Source organism: Carcharodon carcharias, chromosome 31 (assembly GCF_017639515.1).
Source record: "Carcharodon carcharias isolate sCarCar2 chromosome 31, sCarCar2.pri, whole genome shotgun sequence".
Classification (NCBI taxonomy): domain Eukaryota; kingdom Metazoa; phylum Chordata; class Chondrichthyes; order Lamniformes; family Lamnidae; genus Carcharodon; species Carcharodon carcharias.
Genome location: NC_054497.1, coordinates 9,599,253 through 9,618,558, shown reverse-complemented (window position 1 = coordinate 9,618,558; position 19,306 = coordinate 9,599,253). Strand labels below are relative to the sequence as shown.

The window sequence follows — 19,306 nt, the reverse complement described above, 5'->3', positions numbered from 1 at the left end:
TCTTGTGCTATGCAAACCCTAGGAAGCCCCGAGGTTGGAGTCCTGGCTTCAGTTGACTGGTCCCAGTGAGGGCAGCAGTTGGAATATTCCAATTGACTTCAGATGCCATGGGTGAGGGGGAACAGTGGGAATCAGTCAGAAATTTCCCCCAGCCATTATCTGGTGATCTGCTCTGGGAATGGGAATCTCATGGTTATGGTAGTGGACTGCAACCAGAGTTCTAAGCTCACTCTGATAAGTTCACAAGATCTGGCTACTTACGACATGGCATCAAAAATAAGAAGGAAATAAACTTGAAATATGACGGATTATCATGAAAAGCAAATCGGTTCATTAATGTCCTTCAGGGAAGGGAGCCTGCAGCTCTTAGCCAGTCCGGCCTACATGTGATTGCAGTCCCACACTACGCAGCCTTAGTCCCCTCAGAACAAGTAGGGATGGGCAATAAATATCTGCCTCAGCACTGTGTAGCTCCCAGCTCAGAGGCAGTAATTAGAAAGAAAAGCTCTGCTGGAAAGTGTATGCATTTGGACATCAAGAGATGAGGGCAGGACAGGGTTTGCCTTTGATGCATGTCATAGTCGAATAGCCAGATTACTTCTGTCCAGGCCCCGACATATCCAAGTTTCTGCACATCCCTCCTGGTTACAGTCCCTGCATCTCAGGAGGGCGAAGTGGGTAAGGGTGGGGGTAGACGTGTTGGGCCCAGGGATGATGTTATGCTGCGGAAATCCTGAGGAGGCATTGGAGAGGGTACAGAGGAGGTTTACCAGGATGCTGCCTGGTCTGGAGGTTATTAGCTATGAGGAGAGGTTGGAGAAACTCGGATTGTTCTCACTAGAGCGACGGAGATTGAGGGACGACTTGATAGAAGTTCACAAAATTATGAGTGGCATGGACAGAGTAGATAGAAGCTTTTTCCCAGAGTGGAAGAGTCAATTACTAGGGGACATAGATTTAAGGTGAGAGGAGAAAACTTTAGAGGGGATGGGCAGGGCAAGTTTTTTACGCAGAGGGTAGTGAGTGTCTGGAATTCGCTGCCAGAGGAGGTGGTGGAAGCAGGTACGATAGTGGTGTTTAAGAGGCAGCTTGACAAATACATGAATAAGATGGGAATAGAGGGATATGGACCCCGGAAGTGCAAAATGTTTTAGTTGACCGGCAATATGATCGGCGCAGGCTTGGAGGGCCGAAGGGCTGTACTTTTCTTTGTTCTTTGTTCTTTTTGTTAATGCAGTTACTGCCAAGGTGTTCAAGGAGTGACGCTGGTGAATTGCATCTCCGAGGCTTGAACTACAACCCGAATCTTGGCTTTGTGCCCATCCAGGGCCTTCACATTTCTTTTCTTTATTCTTTCATGGGATGTGGGTGTCGCTGGCAAGGCCAGCATTGGTTGCCCATTCCTAATTGCCCTTGAACTGAGTGGCTTGCTAGGCCATTTCGGGGGGCAGTTAAGAGTCAACCACATTGCTGTGGGTCTGGAGTCACATGTAGGCCAGACCGGGTAAGGACAGCAGATTTCCTTCCCTAAAGGGCATTAGTGAACCAGATGATGGGTTTTTATGACAATCAATGATAGTTTTGTTAGTCCTGAGACTTGCATTCAATTCCATATTTTATGAATTGGATTTATGTTCTACCAGCTGCATTAGCCTGGGTTCTGGGTTACTAAGATAAAAGCAAAAAACTGCTGGAAATCCAAAACAAAAACAAAAATACCTGGAAAATCTCAGCAGGTCCGACAGCATCTGCGGAGAGGAACACAGTTAACATTTCGAATCCGAGTGACCCTTCAACAGAACTAAGGAAAAATAGAAAAGAGGTGAAATATAATCTGGTTTAAGGGGGGGTGAGACAGGTAAAGCTGGATAGAGGGCCGGTGATAGGTGGAGATAACCAAAAGATGTCGTAGACAAAAGGACAAAGAGGTGCTGACGGTGGTGATATTATCGACGGAATGTGCTAAAGGTGACATTAAGGGTAGAAAGCAGGACGAGCAAGTTACAGATAGCCCTCGTTGGGGTGGGGTGGGGGGAAGGGTTCGAAATAGGCTAAAAGATAAAGATAAAACAATGGATGGAAATACATTTAAAAATAATAATGGAAATAGGTGGGAAAAGAAAAATATATATAAATTATTGGAAAAAGGAGGGGGGGGGGGTGCGGTATCGGAAAGGGGGTGGGGTTGGAGGAGAGAGTTCGTGAACTGAAGTTGTTGAATTCAATATTCAGTCCGGAAGGCTGTAAAGTGCCTAGTCGGAAGATGAGGTGCTGTTCCTCTAGTTTGCATTGAGCTTCACTGGAACAATGCAGCAAGCCAAGGACGGACATGAGGGCAAGAGAGCAGGGTGGAGTGTTAATGCTGCAATGTTAATGTCACCTATTAGCACATTCCTTAGATAATATCACCACCGTCAACACCTCTTTGTCCTTTTGTCTGTGACATCTTTTGGCTATCTCCACCTATCACTGGCCCTCTATCCAGCTCTACCTGTCTCACACCCCCTTAAACCAGATTATATTTTATCTCTTTTCTATTTTTCCTCAGTTCTGTTGAAGAGTCATACGCGCTCGAAACGTTAACTGTGTTCCTCTCCGCAGATGCTGTTGGACCTGCTGAGTTTTTCCAGGTATTTTTGTTTTCCTCTGGGTTGCTAATCCAGCCACGTTACCCCTACACCATCACCTCCCAGGTCATTGCTGAGGCAGTAGATGTCGAACTCTGTGGAGCTATCGTTATGGAAAAAGTTCACAAAACCTTCTCGGCTAAGTACAAAATGGAGGCTGTGCCCATGGGCTCACTAGAGAAAGGAGCCACCCATCATGATATGATAGCTGTCGAAAGCAATCTGCTCACCGTGTTGAGGGGTCCGAATAGGAAGTGGATTAGTTCAGTTGCGCTGGGGTTTACGATGTGATTCTTCAGACGTGCCTGAAAGTAAGAACAAAGTTCTTCCGTTAGATTATACCTCCTGGGTCGACTAGGGCCATGACCACTCCCTCAATCCAGTGACAAGGTCCGATCCATTCACTTACAAATTCAACACATCTTCAAAATCACTCAGTGGATTCTCTTTAGGTTTTTAATGTCTTTGCTTTCTTACACTGTACTTAAAGTGTCCTGGAGTTAATGCTGGAGAGATACAGCACGGGGTTAGATACAGAGTAAAGCTCCCTCTACACTGTCCCCATCAAACACTCCAAGGACAGGAACAGCACGGGGTTAGATACAGAGTAAAGCTCTTCTATACTGTCCCCATCAAACACTCCAAGGACAGGTGCAGCACGGGCTTAGATACAGAGTAAAGCTCCCTCCACACTGTCCCCATCAAACACTCCCAGGACAGGTACAGCACAGGGTTAGAAGCAGGGTAAAGCTCCCTCTATACTGTCCCCATCAAACACTCCCAGGGCAGGTACAGCACAGGGTTAGATGCAGAGTAAAGCTCCGTCTACACTGTCCCCATCAAACATTCCCAGGACAGGTACAGCACGGGGTTAGATACAGAGTAAAGTTCCCTCTACACTGTCCCCATCAAACACTCCCAGGGCAGGTACAGCATGGGGTTAGATACAGAGTAAAGTTCCCTCTACACTGTCCCCATCAAACACTCCCAGGGCAGGTACAGCACGGGGTTAGATATAGAGTAAAGCTCCCTCTACCCTGTCCCCATCAAACACTCCCAGAACAGGTACAGCACTGGTTAATGTAAAGATAAGCTTTATTCACCTACAGCTATGTAACGTAAGCACAACGTCAGAGGTCTTTGCATTGGCACCTGGGGGACATTTCCGTTACTTACCTGAATCATCATTACACCATCTCTGAGTAAGAAAGACAATTGAATCCAATCTGCAGTGAATTATGGACAGTTTTGGCCTAGAGAGATTTTACTGAGACAAGTGGGCTCCCTTAACAATATTTCACATCAGCCTGTTAATCTGAGAGAAAAAAAGAGACGTGGTGGGGGGTAGTTGACAGTGGGGGGTGGTTGGTGGTGGTGGGGCGTGGTTGACAGTGGGGGGTGGTTGGCGGTGGTGAGGGGAAACTCCCATCTCTTGGTCTAGGATGGTGTCATACAGGAAAAATAATGTTTAACCCATAACATTATCCAATCCCTGATATCTGGTTTGACTGAATTATCAGTCACTTTTTAGTGTCCTCAGCCCAACCATCTTCAGCTGCTTCATCAATGACCTTCCTTCCGTCATAAGGTCAGAAGTGGGGATGTTCGGTGATGATTGCACAATGTTCAGCACCATTCGCGACTCCTCAGATACTGAAGCAGTCCATGTCCAAATGTAGCAAGACCTGGACAATATCCAGGCTTGGGCTGACAAGTGCCAAGTAACATTTGCGCCACACAAGTGTCAGGCAATGACCATCTCCAACAAGAGAGAGTCTAACCATCACCCCTTGATGTTCAATGGCTTTACCATCCCTGAATCCCCCACTATCAACATCCTGGGGTTGCCCTTGACCAGAAACTGGACTAGACCAGCCATATAAATACTATGGCTACAAGAGCAGGTCAGAGGCTGGTAACCGTGCGATGAGTAACTCACCTCCTGACTCCCCAAAGCCTGTCCACCATCCACAAGGCATAAGTCAGGAGTGTGATGGAATACTCCCCACATGCCTGGATAAGTGCAGCTCCAAGAAGCTTGACACCGTCCAGGACAAAGCAGCCCGCTTGATAAACCCCATCTACAAACATTCACTCCCTCCACCACCAATGCACTGTAGCAGCAGTGTGTACCATCTACAAGATGCACTGCAGGAGCTCATCAAGGCTCCTTCGACAGCACATTCCAAACCCATGACCACTACCATCTAGAAGGCCAAGGGCAGCAGATAGATGGGAACACCACCACCTGGAAATTCCCCTCCAAGTCACTCACCATCCTGACTTGGTAATATATTGCTGTGCCTTTACTGTGGCTGGATCAAAATCCTAGTACTCCCTTCCTAACAGCACTGTGGGTTTACCTACACCGCATAGACTGCCGCGGTTCATGAAGGCAGCTCAACACCACCTTCTCAAGGGCAATTAGGGATGGGCAATAAATGCTGGCCTAGCCAGCGAAGCCCACGTCCTGTGAATGAATTAAAAAAACATTAACTGGCCACGGTGTGCTACAAATAGGAGCCATAGGAATCAAAATTTGGTTTGCAAATCAACATGGTTCCTAGATTCAAAACAAAAACAAATATATCTGGAAAGACTCAGCAGGTCTGACAGCATCTGCGGAGAGGAATACAGTTAACGTTTCGAGTCCAAATGACTCCTTCATCAGAACTGTTCCTAGATTCAGCAGGGTGTGGATCACACAATGTGTAACTCTGTCCGGGCACTGTGTATTTAGCAGGGTCACACACTGTGTAACTGTACAGAGTCACTATTTATTCAGGAGGGTGTGGATCGCACACTGTGTATCTCTACAGAGTCACTGTTTATTCAGCAGGATCATACACTGTGTAACTGTTTATTCCACAGGGTAATGATCATGTACTGTGTAACTGCAGAGTTACTGTTTATTCAGAAGGTTGTGAATCACACACTGCGTAATTGTGTAGAGTTACTGTTTATTCTGTAGGGTAAGGATCACATACTGTGTAATTCAGTTGGGTCACTGTTTATTCTGCAGTGTAAGGAACACACACTGTGTAACTCTATCGGGTCACTGTTTATTCAGGACGGTAAGGGTTCCTCCCTGCATAACTGCAGAGTTACTGTAGATTCAGCAGAGTAAGGCTTGAGGCAGGATCACTGCTGTAATCACTACTTGTATCTGAGTTCCACAGATAGCACTACAGCTGAGTTTCAAGGTTATCCCATTAACCACAACTGTTTCACATCACGTGCACAGTTCATTAACTCAAAGCCTCTGCAGTCTCCAAGCATTTACAATGATACTGGGAAGCTGGGTTGCTAACAGTTATAAGAGATCAAAGCCAAGGTGACAGACAACACCCGAGTTAGGCATTCAGTCCTGAACTTTAGCGATCAACTAGGCACCTTTGTCTGGGCCTGTTTGCAGAGACAAACAGCGCCAAGGCCATGAACACTGACAGTTGATATGGCCAAATCCTTTCGAAAGGGTTTGAGCCTCTCTGCTTGATGCATCGCTTACCAGCAGACTGAAGGAGTATTTGTACTTCTGAAAAACATCGACAAACGCCTCCTGGGTCGGGGGCCGAGCTCTCACTGTCAGGAGACCCTCTGAAATGAAGAGAAAACATTGATTCAAGGTGCAAATAGAAAAAATTGTGGAGGCTGGATATCATGGATATAAAGAAAACAGGTAAAGCTGCAAACACACACGGAAAAGGCAGTGTAGACGACAAGTCTGACCTCCCATCGGAATTTCTTTATTTACTTATCTCGCACTGTCTGCACTGACTGAATGGGCTGGCTCTGATCCCTAGCCCATCAGAAGGCAGCCCGCGAGATGGGCTTTTTAAAATTCTTTCACAGGACGGGGCGTCACCGGCAAGGCCAACATTTATTGCCCATCTCTAAATGCCCTTGAGAAGGCGGTGGGGCGCTGTGCCAGGCTGTCCAAGTTTCCCATGGAAAGGTATTGCATTTTAAGTTGCACCTCCCTGGCTGTGCCAACATGCTTCACAGCCAATGAGATATTTTTAAGCACTGTCGCTATTGTAATGTAGGGAAACGTGACAATCAGTTTGAGCACAGTAAGCTCCCACAACCAGCAACTGAGATAAATGACTAGTGTGTCTGTGGTGTTTGATTGAAGGAGAAACATTGGCCCAGCACACTGGAGAGAACCCCCTGCTTCTCATTGAAATAGCGTCATGGGATTTTTAGGTCCACCTGAATAAGCAGACACTTAACGCCTCATCTAAAATATGAGGCAGCACTCCTTCAATACTGCGTTGAGGGTCAGCCTTGACTGCGACCGCAAGTCCTGGCATGGGACCTTGACCCCAGAAGGCCATGGGTGAGAGGTGATCTTATTGCCACTGAGACAAAGCTATTACCAATGTTTCAAGGCTGACCTCATTACAGCCTTGGTTCAAACATGGACAAAAGAGCTGAACTTCAGAGGTGAGGTGAGAGTGACTGCCCTTGACATCAAGGCTGCATTTGACTGAAATGTGGCATCAAGGAGCCCTAGCAAAACTGGAACCAATGGGAATCAGGGGGAAAACTCTCCACTGGTTGGAGTCATACCTAGCGCAAAGGAAGATGGTTGTGGTTGTTGGAGGCCAATCATCTCAGCTCCAGGACATCACTGCAGGAGTTCCTCAGAGTAGTGTCCTAGACCTGGTCATCTTCAGCTGCTTCATCAAAGACCTTCCTTCCAAAATAAGGTCAGATGTGGGGATGTTCGGTGATAATTGCACAATGTTCAACACCATTCGCGACTCCTCAGATACTGAAACAGTCCATGTCCAAATGCAGCAAGACCTGGACAATATCCAGGCTTGGGCTGACAAGTGCCAAGTAATATTCACGCCACACAAGTGCCAGGCAATGACCATCATCAACAGGAGAGAATCTAAACATCAGCCCTTGATATTCAATGGCATTACCATCACTGAATCCCCCATTATCAACATCCTGGGAGTTACTATTGGCCAGAAACTGAACTGGGCTAGCCATAAAAATACCATGGCTACAAGAGCAGGTCAGACGCTGGGAATCCTGTGGTGAATAATTCACCTCCTGACTCCCCAAAGTCTGTAAACTATCTACAAGGCACAAGTCAGGAGTGTAATGGAATACTCCACTTGCCTGGATGGGTGTAGCTCCAAGAACATTCAAGAAGCTTGATGCCATCAACAAACTTTCACTCCCTCCACCACTGATGCACAGTAGCAGCAGTGTGTGTACCATCTACAAGATGCACTGCAGGAACTCATCAAGGCTCCTTCGACAGCACCTTCCAAACCCACAACCACTACCATTTAGAAGGACAAGGGCAGCAGACACATGGGAACACCATCACCTGGAAGTTCCCCTCCAAGCCTCTCACCATCCTGACTTGGAAATATATCGCTGTTCCTTCACTGTCGCTGAGTCAAAATCCTGGAACTCCCTCCCTAACTGCACTGTGGGTGTACCCACACCACATGGACAGCAGCTGTTCAAGGAGGCAGCTCACCACCACCTTCTCAAGGGCAATTAGGGATGGGCAATAAATGCTGGCCTAGCCAGCGATGCCCATATCCCACAAATGAATATAAAGAAACAAGGTTGGCGCAAAGAATGCTAAACTACTTGGCATTGACATTATACAATGCCCCTGCATCAAAGTAAAGTGTCTTCTGATGCAAATTGAAGAGTAGCTCAGGTGACATCACTTCTGTGGCCTCTCAAGCTATTTGGGATTCTGCAGTGAGTTCAGTAATGGTCTAGTCTGATGTGTGGTCAAGTTAAGAAGTTTCATCCACTCTTACTTTTAGAGATTGAGGGGACAGAGTGGGGAGATGATGGTGTACTGGTAAAGTCACTGAACTCGTAATCCAATGACCCAGGCTAATACTTTGGGGATGCGGGTTCAAATCCCACTACAGCAGCTGGTAGAATTTAAATTCAATTAGTAAGTCTGGAATATAAAGCTGGACTCAGTTAATGGTGGCCATGAAACTATCATCAATTGTTGTAAAAACCCATCTGGTTCACTGATGTCCCATTAGGGAAGGAAATCTGTCATCCTTACCCAGTCTGGCCTACATGTGACTCCAGACCACAGCTATGTGGTTGACTCTTAACTGCCCTCTGAAATGGTCTTGGAAGCCGCTCAGTTCAAGGGCAATTAAGGATGGGCAACAGATGCTGGCCTTGCCAATGATGCCCCTGTGAAGCTGCCTCCTGACTGGCTAGGGGGTCAGAGCCAACATGTTTAGTCGATGGAAAGAGTGCATGATGCAAATGGCAGCATAAGCCTGGTTTGGCAGATCATAGTCTTTAAGTACTGTTCCGAGACAGGTACCCGTGTTATCCAGCATTGTTATTTTAACACGTTATTCAGCTGTTCCATCTAATATTTGATAAAGTGGTGTATCATTTATCCCTCTTCCCTCTTGCTGTTTTTAGAGGAGTTCTTGCCACTTTGCCCCTTGTCTTTCCTGGAGGGTTCAGTCCTACATGGTGGCCTCCAACAGCTCAATCGAGAGCTCCTTCTCTGTGTATGGGATCCTAAACCCTGAAAACTCCTCCCTAAACCTCTCCACCTCTCCCTTCTCTTTAAGACACTCCTTAAAAACCTCTCTCTTTGACCAAGCTTTCGGCCACCTGGCCTAATATCTCCCTATGTGACTCAGTGTCATATGTTTGTCTGATACTCGCTCCTGTGAAGTGCCATGGGATGTTTTATTACCTTACCTGCTATATATTAATGCAAGTTATTGTTGTGTGCTATGACAACGGGTGTTGGGAGGTTGGGGGTGGGGCATCATGGAGGGATCCTGGGCAGGATTTTGTCCTTTGGGTGAGATCCTGACCTTGAGGTCAAATGGGGTCACAACCGAGGCAGTGTTTCCCCACCCCACCAAATTGGCCAATTAATGGCAGGACAACAGGCTCGGTGTCCTATTAGGGATGGTGGGAGGGCCTTCAAGGAAATAGAAGGCCTTCCACTTCAGATATGTAAGAGGGTGGCCGCGGGAGTGGCCTTCATCTTCAGGCGCCCTCTCCCGACTTTTTAATCTTCTAAAATTAAAAATACCTTCAGCAGTCGGGGGAGGCCCTCCACAAGGAAGTCTGCCTCTGCAGCTGAAATCAGGCAGACCAGGAAGTCCTCAGAGACTGCCTGGAGCACTGGTCCATTGTCTGCTAACAGGAGGCGCTTCCAAGCAACAGGGCTGTTCCAGACACTATGGACAACCTCGAGGCCAACTGGAAAATTCCTGTCAGCCTACAACAATAGACCTTATATACAGACGCATATATCTGTTATATATATATTAGTCGCTTGGTAGTACAGTACTCGAGTATTGCTGAAAAAAGAGACATGCTGTCGAAGCTTTTCATCTTGCACTCATCAGGACAGATGAAAGAATACCAAGTTTCAAAGGGAGCAACAATTTATACCACATGAGAAAAGGATGTTGATTGGCTGGCAAGTCAACTTTGATTAGTTGAGGCTTTGCCATGGAGAATGCACCAGGGAACCATTGTCCCCCACACTTTTGTTTAATTTTATAAAAAGGCGTAGTGCCTGGACATCCCCTTTGCCTGCAGAGAACAGATCCCTGCGTATGAATATGTGTAGATTCTAGCTATAAAAGCTTCAACAGCATGTCTCTTTTTTCAGCAATATATATATATAAATATACACACACACAGCAGCCCTGCTGTCTCAATCCAGCCTCCAGGAAAATGGCACACTGGCAGGTAGTGAGAATTTTCGTGGCCTCTGCACATTTCCCCATCAAGGTCTACAAGTCCTGCCCTCTGACATTACCTTTATACACAGGGCCCCGATCAGTCTCTGGCTAACAATCAACAACAACCTGCATTTATACAGCACCTTTAACATAGTAAAATATCTCAAGGGTCTTCATAGAGGCATTATCAGACTAAAGATTTTGCACCGATCCACATGAACAGATTTTAAGACAGGTGCCCCAAAGCTTGGTTAAAGAGGTAGGTTTTAAGGAGCATATTAAAGGAGGAGAGAGAGGTGGAGGGGTTTAGGGAGGGGGCTCTAGAGCTGAGTGTCTAGACCTCTGGTTGATCTCTCTAACCCAGATCTTTTTGTCTGCCCCCGAAGGCAGGTCTGACTCCCAGCACCACGACTTCCAACTCAGGTAGGACAAGGAGGCAGGTCCCGAATTCTCCCCAGCCTGAAAGGGGGAATCAAACCCCCTGTTCTTGGTGACAATCTGATCCACACACACCATCCCAGCTAAATGAGTCAACCAGCCTCCACTCCCTAAGGAACCTGAGTTGCTGTGGCAACATGTATATTTTTACATACATATTGTAGTCCCAAACTAAGATTAGTGATGGTAGAGGCTTCAATGTTCTTTCCATCAGACGGCTGGCCAGGAACGTCTCCTGCATTTACCACCTGCCATTGGCATGTGTTGGAAGGAGTTGCAGGCCGGTACTCAACCCTGTTTGATGGGTTATGAATGTCCCTTCCTTGGCCATCAAGTTCTGGGGTGGGATTTGAACCTGGAGCTGTTGGCTTAGAGACAAGGACTCTACCTGCTGCGCCAAAAGACCCCCCCACCTAACCCAGATAATGGTGGCCAATTGTGAAGCCACCAATTGGTACCTTAGTTGAGGTCTAACGATGAATTGGACTTGGGAATTGGCTGCTATTCTGCAAAGGAGATTTCTCCTCACCACTGACACCAGCCTCAGGCGCCCAGCTAAAACCTGCTTCTGTTGTACACACCCCCAATGTCTTTTGTATTCCTCTTCTTCCCCATTCTGCTCTTCTTCCTTTGATCCAGTATCTTGAAAGCTTCAGCTGATTTCTGAAGCCTTATCATGAAGGCCTCAATATCATCAAAAGTGTGATTGAGAATCGCCTGGAAGAGGAAGTGAAACGAAAGGGGCTCAGTAAACATCTAGCAACAAAGACAATTTAGTGCATAGCAATTCCTGGCAACTTTCGATCCCACCCAATAGACAATCCCATCTGTTATCCAGGCCCTTCACCTCCATGCCTTTGAAGGTCAATGTCCCTTTCTCCTCTCTCGACCCCCCCTTATACATCTGCCCAATCAGGGCTTCCCTTTTCCCTCACCCCCAAACACGTCTCTTCCTGTAGAACTGTACCCACCATTTTCACACCTTATGCCCACTCCTCCATGAGGAAAAAAAAAGCACTTGCATTTATATTGTGTCTTTCACATCCCTAGGGCATCCCAAATTGCTTTACAGCATTTGAAGTGCGGTCACTGTTGTAATGCAGGAAAGATGGCAGCCAATTTATGCACAGCAAGATCCCACAAACAGCAATGCAACGATGACCAGAAAATCTATGATTTTTGTGATGTTTGTTATGGGTAAATATTGATCAGGACACCAGGGAGAAATCCCCAACTCTTCTTTAAAATTGTGCAATGAGATTTTTTTCCATCCACCTGAGAAGGCAGACAGGGGCCTGGATTTAATACCTCATCAGGTCAGAGGCTGGGAATTGTGTGGTGAGTAACTCACCTCCTGACTACCCAAAGCCTGTCCACCATCTACAAAACACAAGTCAGGAGTGTGATGGAATACTCTCCCCTTGCCTGGATGAGTGCAGCTCCAATAAAACTCAAGAAGCTCAAGACCATCCAGTACAAAGCAGCCCGCTTGATTGGCATCCCACCCATCACCTTCAACATTCACTGCCTCCACCACCGACGCATAGTGGCAGCAGTGTGTACCATCTACAAAATGCACTGCAGCAACTGACAAAGGCTACTTCAACAGCACCTTCCAAACCCGTGACTTCTACCACCTAGAAGGACAAGGGCAGCAAGCAGACACATGGGAACACCACCACCTGCAAGTTGCACTCCAAGCCACTCACCATCCTGACTTGTCGCTGGGTCAAGTGCCTGGAACTCCCTCCCTAACAGCGCTGTGGGTGTACCTACACCACATGGACTGCAGAGCTTCAAGAAGGCAGCTCACCTTCTCAAGGGCAATTAGGGATGGGCAACAAATGCTGGCCCAGCCAGTGAGGCCCACACCCCATGAATGAATAAATTTTAAAAAGACTGAAAGGCAGTACTTTTGGCATCTCTTATTGAGGTGTTTAAAACGATTGAAGGGTTTGATGGGGACAGATAGAGGAAAACTATTTCCTTTTGTAGGGAGCCCAGAACAAAGGGGCATAACTTTAAAATTCGAGGCAGGCCATTCAGGGGTGATGTCAGGAAGGACTTTTTCACAAAAAGGATATTGGAAATCTAAAACTCTTTTTCCCCAAAATGTAGAAGCCGAGGGATAATCGAAAATGCCAAAACTGAGACTGATAGATTGTTTGGTAAGGGTGTTAAGGGTTATAGAACCAAGTAGATATAGATCAGTCATGATCTCATTCAACTGCAAAACAGGCTTGAGGGGCTGAATGGCCTCCTCCTGTTCCTATGAGAATTGCGCAACTGAGACTGTTCATTGAGAACTTGCGTCTGGTTAAAGATGCTGGTCCACTGGCCGAACAGCTCCTGAGTTAACATAGGCATAACTCACCACCTCACGAGCTGCCCTCTGTGTGGCTGTGTCCTGTATGTCTCCACTAGTCTCATTGGGTTCTACAATGAGAATAAAATATTGACAACAAATATTAATGGTTGACTGAAACTGGGGCACAATTGGCAGCTCAATATTTGGGCCTGTTTCACACTTGGCACGTGTACCAAGCTGGAGGGCCCAGAAGCGGCAGTGAAATGAGCTTCCGCCCACGATCAGCCCCCGAATGCAATTTGACGCCTGATCAATGTAAAATTCTGGCCTTATAAGAGTAAATAAGCTCCGTTCAGTATTGATCACAGCAACCTTAAGGCTCTCAAGGGGACACGGGCCATAGATATGTAAGTTCAGCTGGGACAGGTTTAGTGTTGAAGTGTCAAGGAAGGATCCGATCAGAACCATGCCCCTTGTAGCAACAAGCACCGAGGTTAAGCCAGGGCTGCATGCTACTACCTCCTTGCCAAGTCTGGCCACATGATGGTGGCAGGGTTACTATCTATCATGTCCAATCATATAGCTAGGAGTGGGTTCGAATCATGACTAGAGTTGGGATTGCAGTTAGGACAGGGGTGAGATTGGTTTGGGACTGGAGGCAGCACTGAATGTCACTGGGAGGGAATTGGATTGGGATTTGATTGGACTGGAGCAGGACTGGAGTGGGTTTGGGTCAGGATAGGATTGCGACGGGATAGGCAGAATTTTTATTTAACCCATTGGCATTGTCACTCTTTCTCTTATTTTCTGTCTTGCAATCGCTCTCTGTTGCTCTCTCATCTTCCCTTTCTCACTCGCTCACTCACTCACTCATTATTAATCCTTTCATCATTTTGTCAAGAACACTCTTTTTCACAAACCCCCTTCTTCTTAATCTCTCATTCCTTCTCTCTATCTCTCACATGCACGTTTGTAATCCTCTCATTCTTCGACTCTTCCTCTCACTCATTCTGTCTCTCTAGTTGTTTCACTCATCCTCTCGCTTGTTCTTTCATTCTGTCTCTCCCTTGTGTTTCCTTAGTCCCTTTCCAACTTGCTCATCCACTTTCTCTCTTTCCCGTTGTGCTCCCTAAGTTGACTGCATTGAGAACTTTTGACATTTGGTGAGTCTTCACAGTGATAGGTTAAGAGTGACACAGATTGGAACCCATGTGAAGCATATGGCATTATGTGTATTTTTTGACCGTGACATACATAACCAGTTCCCCACAGAGACAGTGTTACACGCATTCATAAGATGGGCCACATCAGAAATTACCCTCACAGTTTGAAAATATGAAGGTGAGTAAACTTGCAGACTCTGACCACACACACTCAATTGTTTCCATGGGGGTCAAGGTCAGATGTGAAGAATGTATACTCTGAACAAGCTGAGTGAGGATCAAAACAAAAACAGAATTACCTGGAAAAACTCAGCAGGTCTGGCAGCGTCGGCGGAGAAGAAAAGAGTTGACGTTTCGAGTCCTCATGACCCTTCGACAGAACTAGTTCTGTCATGAGGACTCGAAACGTCAACTCTTTTCTTCTCCGCCGACGCTGCCAGACCTGCTGAGTTTTTCCAGCTAATTCTGTTTTTGTTTTGGATTTCCAGCATCCGCAGTTTTTTTGTTTTTATATCTGAGTGAGGATCATTCGTTTGCCTGGTGTTAAGGAAGTTTTTCAGGGTAAATCTGGCTCAGGGAATTTGTCTTTAGGAACAGTGAGTCTTGTCTGGGAAATTTAATTCTTTGTTGGACTGACTGTTGCAAAAGAAGACTAGATAGCCAACAATTTGCATTTTTATAGCGCCTTTAAGATAGTTACATGTCCCAAGTGTTAATGATATGTTAATCATATCGTTACGATACACAAATCAAGGGCATTGTTTAATTAAGTATTTAGAGCACTTATAAAGAGAGATTGTCGGGACACTGAGAGTGTGGAACATAGGAAGCACACATATATAACCCTGCATTCTGTGAATAAACCTATTATCAAGGAAAGTATTAGTGTCTAGTTTCATACTTCACCAACTGGCTTGGGATCAGTATAACACCAAGACCCTTCATGTGAGCATTATCAAACAAAACATGGAGCCATACTAGAACAGCTAACCAAAAGCTTGGTCAAAGAAGTGGGCTTTAAGGAGCGGCTTAAAGGAGAGGGTGGCAGAGAGGTTTAAGGATGGAATTCCAATGCTTAGGACCTGGCCAACTGAAGGCACAGCCGCCAAAGATGGAGTGATTAAAATCAGGCAGACACAGAGAGGGCTAGAATTGGGGTAATGCAGGGATTGCGGAGGGTTCTAGCGATTGCGAGTTGGGAGATGGAGGAGGTCACAGGGATATGGAGGAGGGTGGGATGTGAGGCCATGAGGGGATTTGAAAACAGGGATGAGAATTTTAAAATTGAGTCATTGCTAGAGCAAGTACAGGGGTGATGGGTGAACGGGACTTGGTGCGATTTAGGATCTTGGTAGTAGAATTTTGAATAAACTTAGGTTTTTAGAGAATGGAACATGGGAGGATGACCAGGACAATGTTGGAATAAATGGAAAGGATTATGAATTTTGTTCCTCACCGTGGATGCCCACTACAGGTGCGGCTAAGTATGATGGTGGTAATGGCGTTGCTCCTTGGGTCATGCTGTTGTATGTTGCTGGTGCTTTGGGAGCCATCTTTAGGGGTGGGGAGGGTGGTGAGCTGCTTTGCTCATTCATTTTCTCCTGGTTAAATCTGGAAAGAAGAATAACATGAATGGATTACCAGAATCATACAGCAAGGAAGGAGGCGATTTGACCTGCTATACCTGTGCCAGCTCTTTGAAAGAGCTATTGAATTAATCCCAATCTCCTACCCTTTACCCCATGTTCTTGCAATTTTCACCCCTTCATCCAATTTTCTTTTGAAAGTCACCACTGAACCTGCTTCCTCTGCCATTTCAGGCAGTGCATTCCAGGTTATCATAACACACAGTGTTAAAAAAAAATTCTCATCTCACCTCTGGTTCTTTTGTCAATTACTTTAAATCTGTGTCTTCTGGTTACTGACCATCCTGCCAGTGGAATTAGTTCCTTCTATCGAGATACTTCATGATTTTGAACACTCCTGTTAACTTTCCCCTTAACCTTCCCTGCTCCAAGGAGAGTCTTCCTCAAGCAATGACTCTCGCTGGGGTTTGATGTGAGTGCCTTCAAAACCCACCAGTACATTGCACATTGGATGCAAGCCTTTGGCAGAGTGTTAACCAGCGGTGGGCTTGGGAGGGATGATCAGTACTGAAGCATAATTCCAATAGTGGTGGCTCGGTAGTGATGATCAGTACTGTTGATAATCTTCCCTTCCAACCAAGGGAATTGAGACCATTTGGAACACACCTACCTCTGTTGAGACCGCCCGCCCGACCTCCCACAACCCCCCCCATTTCACCCTATCCCACGCCACCCTGAACTTGGTCTGGGTCACTGATCGAACATGTGTCTTTCAGGAACAACAACAACATGCATTTACATAGACCCTGTAATGTAATGAAGCGTTCCCAAGGCGCTTCACAGGAGCATTATCAACAAAGGTTTGATGCCAGGCCACACAGGGGGAGATTAGGACAAGCCTCGAAAGCTTGGTCAAAAAGATGGATTTTAAGGAGCATCATAAAGAAGGAAAGAGAGAGAGAGAGAGGGAGGCGGAGAGGTTTATGGACGGGATCCCGGAGCTTAGGGTCCTAGAAGCTGAAGGCATGGCCATCAATGTTAGGATGCGCAAGAGGCCAGAATCAGAGAAGCATAGAGATCTTGGAGGGTAGTAGGACTGGAGGAGATTACAGAGATAGGGGGGGGGGGGGGCGCGCTGAAGAAGTCTTGTACTCTTTAATTTGTTAACAGCAAGTCTTTATTAACAACTCATAACTAAATACACATAAACAGTAAAGGGTAGATGTATGAAACAGACTCAATCCCAGGTCTTTATATATCTCTGTCCAACACCACACAGCCTTTAGCTTTCGGTCTTGTGCCTTCTTACATCACTGTGTGGGGTGGTACTGTACTCAGTCCCACATTAACCCTATATGTACCAGACCCTTCCACTACAGGGGCAAAGCCACGGAGAAATTTGGAAAAGAAGATGAGAATTTTAAAATCGAGGTGCTGCAATACTGGGAGTCAGCGAAGATCAGCGATGGGGGAGGCGTTGGCACAGTGGTATTGTCACTGGACTAGTAACCCAGACTTCTGCTCTGGGGACCCAGGTTTGAATCCAACTACGGCAGATGGAGAAATTTGAATTCAATAAAAATCTGGAATTAAGAGACTGATGAAGACCTCAGAACCATTGTCGATTGTCACAAAAACACATCTGGCTCACTCATGCCCTTTAGGGAAGGAAATCTGCCTTCCTTACCTGGTCTGACCTACATGTGACTCCAGACCCACAGCAATGTGGTTGACTCTTAAATACCCTCTTAACAAGGGCAATTAGGGATGGGCAATAAATGCCCACATCCCATGAATGAATAAAAAAAATGTGATGGGTGAATGGGACTTGGTGCAAGTTAGGAAATAGGGCATCAGAGTTTAGGATGTGCTTGGGTTTACAGTAAGTGGGAAGTTGACCAAGAGAGCGTTAGAATAGTCATCAGCGCCACACTGGGCAGTGCATTTAATCACTGAGCCATTGGGGACTACAAGCCCAAATCTATATTTGACTTCCTCACTCTTTTACCCATTCCCTCTTTGTAGAAACTCACCGGAGAGCGTTCGGTCTCTCTATCCTTCCTCCACTCTTCAGATCTGTGATTGCGCTGTTGATATCGGACTTAATCAGGTCAGCCTGCAAAAAATAGAACAGAGCGAGGCAATGCCTAGTCAATGTTTAGCTGGCATGGAACTCGACTGCAGGGCCTCAGGTTTACTTGTATTTTCAATAATCATAAACATTAGTAATTTAATCTCTGACATAATTCTGCACTAATTGCTGCTCCAATATTATATGAGGGAAAAGGGAAAAATTTGTTCCCCTCTGGTACTGTGCAGCTTGTGTGGCAGTTTTCAAATATGCAGATTGTGTTCTCAATTATAAATTGTTTGCTCTTCAGTACTGTAGGTCTGGTGTTGGCCTCAGTATCGGAGCTGGTACCTATACAGTACGCAGGGGAACAATTCCTCCTGTCTGGGGCCATATGCTTTGGATGTGCCCCTCTCCCACAAAAGAACCATATATGCTGTCTTTTTGTGACCTGTGTCGAAACATTAGTACATTCATTTATTGGCTGAAATATACATTATGCATTGGGATTGTGGTTCTGGGGGCTTTAATGAGGAGAAACTGTTTCCACTGGCAGTAGGGTTGCTAACCAGTGGGCGCAGATTTAAGATAATTGGAAAAAGAACCAAAGAGGAGATGAGAAATGTTTTTTAATCAGCGAGTCGTGATCTGGAATGCACAGCCTGAAAGGGCGGTGGGAGCTGTTCCAACTTTCAAAAGGGAGTTGGGTAGCTACTTGAAAACAAAAATGTGCAGGGCTATGGGGAAAGAGCAAGGGGAAGTGAGGCTAGCTCTTTGAAAGAGCTAGCAGAGGTATGATGGGCTGAACGTCCTCCTGTGCTCCATCATTCTATGAGCTCCAGCTGTGATTTGGCAGAAGATCATAAGAGACCAGGAAAATGGCCTTTTAGGACAACTCATAATCAAATGTATGGTGGGACCATGGAAAATCACTTGGAAAATCTATCATTTAGGAATGTCTCTATTCCTGGTGGGTAACATCAACTCCTGCTCATCCCAAACCAACACCACCCATCATTTGGTCTGTCAACCTATGCCAATGCTGCCTTTATAACTGCTCCCAGAAGGTAGATAACAGTATCTAGGTTGGCACTTAATCCAGTGTCCCTTTCTATGGCCTGTAACTATTATATATTTTACATCTCAGAGCAATGCAGAGATGACACTGGTTTCTATGCATATAACTGATTTTATTCACAATGCTTTAAAAAGTCTGCTGCATCGGTCAGCTCTGGCTTCCAGCTCTTTCTGCCATTTGCTCACTTTTTGCGAAGTCCACACCCAGGCTTAACCAATCGAGCACAGTGAGCATAGATCAGACACCAGGTTCACATAATCAAACCTAGAACAATTGAACACCACAGTAGCGATCATGACTGC

At 46.0% G+C, this 19,306-nt stretch overlaps 1 protein-coding gene across 4 annotated transcripts in view; it reads right to left on the bottom strand.

Annotated features, from left to right (window-relative positions):
* The window catches only part of LOC121271787 (epidermal growth factor receptor kinase substrate 8-like protein 1), an 87,452-nt gene that overhangs the window by 27,489 nt on the left and 40,657 nt on the right, over nt 1-19,306 (bottom strand). For all 4 annotated transcript variants that reach the window (XM_041178060.1, XM_041178061.1, XM_041178063.1 and 1 more), the window contains 6 exons: nt 17,889-17,971; nt 15,726-15,880; nt 13,173-13,234; nt 11,380-11,515; nt 6,136-6,224; nt 2,858-2,932 (listed from right to left, as the gene is read on the bottom strand). In XM_041178060.1, coding sequence (XP_041033994.1) covers nt 2,858-2,932; nt 6,136-6,224; nt 11,380-11,515; nt 13,173-13,234; nt 15,726-15,880; nt 17,889-17,971 — 600 coding nt within the window. The remainder of the gene's footprint in view (nt 1-2,857; nt 2,933-6,135; nt 6,225-11,379; nt 11,516-13,172; nt 13,235-15,725; nt 15,881-17,888; nt 17,972-19,306) is intronic.